Source organism: Acanthisitta chloris, unplaced genomic scaffold (assembly GCF_000695815.1).
Source record: "Acanthisitta chloris isolate BGI_N310 unplaced genomic scaffold, ASM69581v1 scaffold35160, whole genome shotgun sequence".
Lineage (NCBI taxonomy): Eukaryota > Metazoa > Chordata > Aves > Passeriformes > Acanthisittidae > Acanthisitta > Acanthisitta chloris.
Window position 1 is genome coordinate 18,240 of NW_008652834.1, and position 9,212 is coordinate 27,451.

The following is a 9,212-nucleotide window of genomic DNA, read 5'->3' on the forward strand; positions in this document are numbered from 1 at the left end:
GACACCCCAGCAACTATACTTCAAATCCCTTCTTACAGAGAGTTCTGAAGAACCTTCCCTTCTTTCTTTTAGTGATTCTCATTATTGGGAATTATTAAATCCAACTTTCACAACACGGTGTTATTTGCTCCTTTGAATGAGCTGGTATGCGGTGGGGCTCACTCCTTTTTGAAACTCGCTACTTGAAACACTTCCTTTACTTATATTTCCTTTACTTATATTTACTTATATTATACATTAAAACTACTTTGTTTTAATGTAATTTGTTTCCTAATCTACCAGACCCAGTAATGAAATAATCTAGGGGAAAGCTTCAGTAATCTCCAGCAGGGAACAGCCCCTGCTTTGTCTCTGAATTGCTGCACCCACAAGGGATTCTTCCCACCCCAGCAGCCTTCTCTGCCAGCCACCCAACCTGCACTGTGCCCACTGCCAACTCCCGTGCTACTATTTGAACTCAAACATTTGTGCCTGCCTTGAAGCACTGCATCTGTGCTACTATTTGTGCCTGCCTTGAAGCACTGCATCCTGGAATCCTGTGAGCGTAGGGACACAATTTTTCAAAATGAAAGTACAGAATAATAAAAGCAAACATTTGGCCTGCGTTTCCACAGATGATCGCAACAATATGAATTTTACAGATTAAAAGGCCAGAAGGCAAGTGAACCAAAAAAGGTATTACTGCTGTTGTGGGTTAACCCCATCCAGCAACTAAGGTACCACACAGCTGCATGCTCACTTTCCCTGCTCCCACCAGTGGGATGGGAAAGAGAATCAGAAAAAAAAACACTTAGTGGGCTGAGCTAAGAACAGTTTAAGAATGGAAACAAAGTAAAATATCCTACTACTGTTTACTGTAATGAAAAACAAGAAAACCCAAGAAAAACAAGTGATGCCCAATAGAACTTCTCACCACCCACTGAGCAATGCTCAGCCCATCTCTGAGCAGTGATCAGCTCCTCCCAGCTAACTCCTCTCAGTTTATATATTGGTCATGATGTTTTATGGCATGGTACATCTCTGTGGCCAGTTTGGGTCAGCTGTCCCAGCTGTGCTCCCTCACAGCTTCTGGTGCACCTACTCTCTGGCAAAGCATGGGAAACTGAAGTGTCCTTCACTTAGGGTAAGCACAACCTAGCAACACCATCAGGGTGTTATCCATGTTATTCTCATCCTGAACCCAAAACACAGTACTGTACCAGCTACTAAGAAGAAAATGAGCACTATCCCAGCCAAAACCAGGACACTGTTAATACATCAATCTTAAACCAATCTGGTGAATTTTTGAGAGCTTAAGAGCAGCTAGAGTATCACACAAGAAGTGTAAAAGAAAATGAGGGGATTCCCCCCACAATCACATAAGCAGAAAAGCTGAGAGCCAGCAGTAAAGCAGAAATTGACTGTTCACTTTCTTTCAATAGTCTGTTCTGAGAAGCATCCCTCCCACTGTCATCCAAGAGGTCAAACGAAAAAGGACAGAATGGAGTTAGCTGGTGGACAGTTATCCCTTTCACATGGGGACCACAAGTTCAGACACAAATGAACAGAGGAAAAAATAGCTTTAATTTTACTATGAAAAGCAGCAACTAAATCCCGTAAATCTGTGATTTCAGAAACCAAAAGTTTGGGGACACAATCTCCATTTGTTTTCTGGTAAAATAAGTCCTCAAAATTCAGAGCTGTAACAAGTCACAGGCTCACTAAGTAAGAAGCCACCAGTGTGCACCACGAGATTAGCAAGACAAAGTCATTTTGACAAATCAAATCTCCCCAGAAATAGCCTGAACTAATTCATCTTCAGCAGCAGACAGACCACGTTGCAGAAGTGTCAGAGTGAAACATTTCAGGTAATAAAAACTCTACAGAAGCTTGCAGAATAGGAATTAAAGATTTAGAAGGCTGACATCAAATGAACGTTTATCTATAACCAAAATTGGTAAAGTTGTTGAAGAGCTAACACTGGGCAGGCTGAAGGAAGTACAAAACCAGCCAGGAGCAGACAAAAATGTATCCATCATGATTAGTTAAGACAGCATTTAACTGAAGTGCACCAAATGCTAGACTAGAGCAGAAAATGTCAAGACAAGGTATTATTTTCTCTCAGTATGTGAAAGAGTAGGAAGAATTCAAAGGAAGTTAAGACAAACAGAAGACAAAATACACAGAGATGACCTTTATAAGTTGACAAAAAATAGGGATCTATAGAAGAATCAAATCAAATGTCAAAGAGAGAAGACTGTAAGGGAAGTTATTTAATAGATACATCTGCTTTGAAAAATTATGTATGATTTGAAAGTCTCAAAGTCTGTTCACGTTTCCCAAAACCGGTTTATTTTAAAGTTGCCTTTTAAGTGAAAACTAATGTTTGTGAAAGTTCACTCTCTGACTGATGCCCTAAAAAATGATGGTCATTTATAACAAAAAAAAACCCCTTTATTTTAAAAGAGGGAAGTCTACACACTGCTTAATAGCTTTGATTCACTGAATGCTCTCAGTATTTAGTATCCTGGTGTGTGTCCTGATGAGACAGATACATCTTTGTTGTTCACCTTGAGGACAATCTTCAGAGGTGGCAACAAGTTCTACTAAGTTTCAGAATTTCCATGCAACGATAAAATAAAGTTTCATTAACATCATTAATCTAAGTGTGATATTTAAAAATTAAACAAATGGGGGAAAGTTATAGTATAAAAAAGTTCAGTTGCATAGTGAATGAGAACCATGTTATAGAAACTATAATCAAATGCTATTGAGACCCCAATTTCTTTTCAATAACAATGTACTTCAGCTTCCTTACAATACTATGCTTGGGATGCTTTTCTTAACTTTGCTCCTTAAAATTTACATTAATAGACATATATTATAATATCATGCTGTAAGTTCAGACTCATGACTTAGCAGTATATGGAGAACATCATGAGCCTTTCTGCACCAGCAGCTAATACATGCTGCGCTTATCCCTTAGATCACATCACCTCCTTTCAATGCTCACAAGTATTGACAGAGGTTTATTCAACACTTAATTACGAAAACAAATACCATGGTTTTAAAAAAACACATTCAAACAATATCCTGCATAATTACCATAAGGATTAATGAATAAAATGTAGCAAGTTTACTAACAAAGTTATTCACAAACAGTAGGAAAGACAAGAAACAATAGCAAATCCATTTGGTTCTAATTCAGGACCTCCACTTAGCAAGGCACACAAGTTCATCAATAAATCCCACAAAACAATTAAATTTAGGCAAATAAGCTTAAATTCTTGCCTGATGCATCCCCGTGATAGCAGACTGCACAAAGGTCTCTAAGATAGCTGGAAACTGGGACAGGAGGCAACAAGCTGTTTCATAGCTCTTACAAACAAATGAGTTCAAACAATCCTTTGTTTCAGCAAAGCACTCGAACAAGCGCTGAGGTTCCACTGACTTCACTTGAAATGAAGCTCACATTTACAGGATTTATTCCATCAAGAATGGAATTCTTGTATTCCATCAAGGCAAGCATGAACACTAAAGAATCATACTCACTCAGGTCTCTCATAGCCAAGGCTTTCTCGGATAGACCACGCAACCTGGTAAGGGGAGGTTTGCTCTGAATCTTCCAACTCTTCTCCACTGTCTTCAGACCAATCCAGCCCTAAGAGAACGGAAAACATAAAAGCTGGATGAAAAGAATATCCACCTTATACAAGCCTCTAAGCAACCTATGGCACAAAAGACGATTGTGTAGTATAGCTGCAAGCACAACCATGTTTCATTAGATCATATAATATTCTCAATTGCACAAGAAAAGTTACAGTAACAGCTCCATTACAGTGTGCAAGTAGCATGCACTGATTTTTTCTTTCTAAAATTCTTACTGGCTTCTTTATCCATAAATAGTGGAAGAAAAATCACCAGCTTTCTTACCCACAGAAAAATATTAGTTTTCATACCAAAATAGAGACAAAGTAAGAGAAGTCCCTGTCAAAAAGAACTACTTGATAAATTTTAATACTATGTGATCTAAATAGGCCAGTTACATTTCTGTTTATATTCTGACCCCTTCTCTGTGCCAAAACACAGGGAGAATATTGAAACTGTAAGACACAGCAGCACGGACAGAGATAGATACACAGCTACACAGGATGTTCTTCTGTAATTGCCTGCCAAATGCACATACTAGCATGAAGAGAGAGCTAAAGGGAGAGACACGAACACTCCTGCACTTGTACCAAGCAGCATGGTTTTGTTTAATGATGATGCAGTATGATCAACTTACTGCGTGCACCAGCAGCCTCAGTTAGTCAATCTACACACAAAATTGTTGAACAGCACAGCCAGAAAGAGGCCAGTAAGTTCCCATGCAGAACATTTTATCTGGAGCTTCATTTTTTGCAGTTTTTCCTACTCTCTCTCCCACATCCAGTGAAATTCTTGCCACTTTCTTGCAGCAGGTGGGATAAAATCCCAGAGCTGCATTTGCAAGCCAGCATTTTTTCTTTTTTACTTTGTTGCGCGTTCCTTGAAAATGGAGCAGCAGTTGAGATAAAGCATTTTATTTTTGCTAAACATAAACTTAACAACTGTATCTGAGATGATTCTGAAGTCAGATGCTTTGAATTTGGGAAATGCACCAGTACTTGGTCACCTACTTTCAAAGTTAGAGACACACACATATACTTGAAAAACAATCGGCAGGAGCATCTTCATCATATAGAGGCAACACTTTAACATGAACCACAAATATCAGAAACCAAATTTTTCAGAAACTTCAGCATCCTAAATATCTTATTTTTTGTTTCTATTCTTTAAGACATGCATTTGAACTAAAGTAAGAGATCTTAAGACATTTGATGTCAGAATTATCCTTTCAACCGAAATATTTTTTCCTCTGGCCCTTTTCATACAGGAATGAAAAAACAACTTAATCATTGGCTAGAGATGTCCAGTGAGATGTTCAGTGAGAAAGGAGGATGTGGAGGAATCAGTGATTGCTTGGACGTGCTTAGAAACTGCATCCCAAGGAGGAGGAAGTCACATGGAGGTACAATTAATTCTTTGCTCTTGGTCACTCCTGTGTTGGTTCATGGATGCCAAACACTGTCTCACCTGGTATGAACCTGCTGCAGGATCAGGATGCAGTTTATATCAGGCTAAGGAAGGGAAACAAATTCTCTCACTGTTTGACCTCTATATACTGAAGCTTTCAAGGTTCATTGCAGCTTTAACCTACTGTTCTTTCTTTAGCACTGAATACATCTCACCTGTTCAGTGTTGTGTTTGTTGCCTTGGAAAACATCTCTGTGATTCACTAGAATTTCTAGGTGTTTCGAATGCTTCTCCAGCCACAAACCCCAAATCTTTTTGGTGTCTTCTAATGAAGTGTTTGGTGTCTTCTAATGAAGTGTTAGCCTATTCGTCCACGATTGATACTATGTAACAAATTGTTTACCCAAAGTTTAAAAACATGATTAGAGGTTACACTGTTCTGGTTCTAATGGGCACTGCAGGAAGGAAGAAATTAAATCTAATCCAGATTTTGGCTATACTGACACTGAAGACCATGGTTACATTAATATCCAATCACATGGCTCTGATGTAGGTACACATAAAACTGGCTTCATCTTTTTAAAGATTCTGTGCAGTCATCTCTAGTGCTACTTTATCATAAAAAAGAAATTCTGATATTTGCTGAACTGGCATAACTAGTCTTTAATATCAAGGCATATAAGGAATAAATGACAAATGTGTTTTCTACTCTTACATAGTTAATATGTGAATTCCTTTACTTTGCCAAATATAAACTATTCTAAATGCATACACATAAAGTTATGCATATACAGACTGCATGTGTATAGGCCTAATTGTGGTGGGTTTTTTTCACTAGGCTTCCTTTTTAGGAAAATGTATTTCCTTCAGCACTGGAGAATGTAAAACATTAAACACAGAAAGGAATCTTTCTACAATCTTTCAAAACACAGGTCACTTTCTAAGCTATTGGGGTCTGTAACACTGAGTAGTGCCTCTGGAGCTACCATTCCTCTAAAGACCTGCATTACATACAGGACCATCAAAGCTGTTTGCTGAAGAACAACATCCCTTGGAGACATGCTATGCGGTGCTAATTGTCCTCTGAACACACAGGCAAGCTATCCCATGAGAGCCAAAGGGCCGATCTTAACAGCAAATTAAGAAAAGGTTAATTGAATATCAAAAATTACAGATGTTTGCAATTAAATAAGACATTATATTAAGAACATCCAGATTTATTTGAGGTCTTTTGTTTTAAACATCATAAATGGTGTTCTTGCTCTACTATCACACACTGACTCATATATCCTTTTCCATGTCAGTATTTAACTTGTTAGAAGAATAGTCTAAAACTAAGTAGAAAAGTAATTTTGGAGGGTGAGGAAGATAAAAAGGATGGATAGGTGTACCTTGGTCTGTATTTGAAATCAAATAAGCCACAAGGTCAGTTGCCTTTTCAAAGCTTTATAGAACATTATTACCATAGAAGCAAGTTGGTTATATTTGCTTACATTTTCACAAGCAGTTATTGGTTATTATGGTTTCTAGATAATAAGTAAGGGGAAGACTATTCCCACAGTGGTATGTGGACAAGACTACTGTTCCAACTACCTTCTGTAACAGTGCTGCTCTCCTGCAGTGGTATTTTCCTTTAGTTCATCCACACTCTATACACAAATGGGCCCAGTCAATAAAAATTCTCTTGTGCTCCAATTTTCCAGTCAAGTCAGCTGGAAATTCGAATCTGCAGAGAATGATGGGCCAAATCTTCAAAATTTTTCTTTGCATGAATTTTGCAATGTGCACTTGTCACACATCTAACATTCAAACTAACTTTGTCCACTCATATAGGTACAGCCAGTGTCATCTCTACTACTCGAGTTGCAAAACCTTCTACAAGATGTATCATCCAAGCAATGATTTCTAGATCTCAGTTTGATTTCTCAAATGGTTAACAGAACATTAAGAAGAATAAACAACCAAAATGCCATACAGCATATGTGATGGGGCCAGGCATTCCCTTCATAGAGAACAGGGCTAATGAAAACCACAAGAGATTACCTAGCTCAGGGTTACTTTGTCAGGACCACACACAAATGATGGACAGGGCTGGGAAGACATCCCCTTTCTGTCTTTTGGGTTCAGGTTAAAAAATAAGGCTGCAGTGCATCTACTACCTACTCACCTAAATGAGGAAACAGGTCAGTGTCCAGCTGCTGTTTTCGAGTGCACAGTTTCACCAGTCTCTGTAGCCGGCTCATGCAGGATGAGTGTGGAGAGAAGGCTGTGGCTTTCATGAGGACCCGATCAGTCCTTGGTGGGTCCATGACAGGAGCCCTGGCGGGTGGCAGGAGAGGCAGAGGTCTCTTGCTAGACAACTGCCGGGCTTGTGCTATAGTGTGTGTGGTGGGTGCCACTCCCTGCATTGGTAGGCTGGTGTTCAGAGGTTGAGGTGACTTGCAGACGACACCCTGCGGTAGCCCTGTCGGCTTTAACGAAGCTGATGAAGGTGGCAGATGGGAGTGCTGCTGCTGCAGAGGCTGCTGCTGCAAAGGTGCAGGAATGGGGCTAAAGTGCTCTTGGCGAACTTTTAAAATCTCTGTCTCTCTCTGGCGCTGCCGGTTTTGAGCCAACTTGCTCTGCAACTTTTTCCTCACTGTCGCCCCTTTCTTTAGGTCATCATCCTCCTCGTTGAATGCAAAGGGGTCTTCTAATTCTGCCTCCAGGTAGTGGAGAGGAAGCCTGGCCCCTGGAGGGGAGAGGGACATCCCATCCAGTCCATTGGGCATCTTCAAGGCCAGGGTGGGCACTGTCAGACTGAAGGCCATAGCATCCATCTGATGCCTGACCTTTACTTCCTCTATGGGATCATTCTTTTTCTTCCTCTCCTTTTTCGGTATAAAGCCAAGTACCTGCAGGTGGCTGTTGCAGTACCTTTGAAAAGTAAAAGCAGTCAGTTATTCACTAAAGTCCTGTAAGTAAAAATCCGAAGAAAAGACATCGCTTAAGGGAACCCCACACATACATCTCAAGCAAATCTAAATTGCAACACAAGAGGTTTGATAAGAAGTGTACTGCTTCTAATACAACAGGTAACTGTGGTGCTCCCAACTTGTAACAGAAAGCAAATGCTTATACAAGCGACAATTGCTAATCTTAGGATATAAAAGTCTTAATTCATTATTCATAGGAGATTCACACACAATCATTCAAAAATCTTAACTCTCTAATAGGGTATATACTCACAAAACAAAGAGAATAAAACACTGTCTGATACATAAAACAGTAAGAACTCAAGCCATTAACTGGTCATTTCAAAAGCTTCCCAAAAGAAGATTACTTCCTGTTCTTTCAGTGGAATTAGTCAACATTTTCATCAATGCACACAATATTATTATGAATTTCATTGTAGTAGGCAGCAGTTTCTTAGAAGGACAATCTCACTAGATCTCTGCTGCAAAGGGTCACTATTTGCTCTTAATGAACAAGTAGCATAAATATTTATATTCTGTTGTAGCAGTTTAACATGATGAATTTCATAGCCAGAGGATTAGCTGAATGTTCTTCAAATAAAAGTCTAGTTTACAAGAAACTCTCTGCTGCTAGAAAATATTTACACAATGCCCAGAATATGTATCATACAATCCACAAACAGAGATGCTAAGTTCTTCTAATGTCAAAGTCGTATAATTACAAAAAGGGAAAAAAAATCCGAAAATCTGTCATGAAAGTTACAAGAATTAATGGTCGTGTAATTACAAAAAGGGAAAAAAAAATCCAAAAATCTGTCATGAAAGTTACAAGAATTACAATGTATGTCCACTGATAACATAGTAAAAAGCAGAAAATTAACTTTTGTCTAATTAAAACAAGCAGGTCATAGAAATGTAGGAACCGTGACCTGATCCTTTTCCTGCCACCAGCATCAGAACTCTGTCCTTGCAGAATCCCGTAATTACAAAAAGGGAAAAAAAAATCCAAAAATCTGTCATGAAAGTTACAAGAATTACAATGTATGTCCACTGATAACATAGTAAAAAGCAGAAAATTAACTTTTGTCTAATTAAAACAAGCAGGTCATAGAAATGTAGGAACCGTGACCTGATCCTTTTCCTGCCACCAGCATCAGAACTCTGTCCTTGCAGAATCCCATCTATAACCTGCAGCTTATAGATGAAAACAAAGGTATGAGGAAA

The 9,212-nt window shown here is 38.9% G+C and overlaps 1 protein-coding gene across 1 annotated transcript in view; it reads right to left on the minus strand.

Moving 5' to 3' along the window:
• The window catches only part of INO80D (INO80 complex subunit D), a 33,595-nt gene that overhangs the window by 11,388 nt on the left and 12,995 nt on the right, over positions 1–9,212 (minus strand). Inside the window, exons 4-5 of the mRNA XM_009078567.1 lie at positions 7,202–7,950; positions 3,532–3,640 (exon numbers count right to left, since the gene is read on the minus strand). Of these exons, the coding sequence (XP_009076815.1) occupies positions 3,532–3,640; positions 7,202–7,950 (858 nt within the window). The remainder of the gene's footprint in view (positions 1–3,531; positions 3,641–7,201; positions 7,951–9,212) is intronic.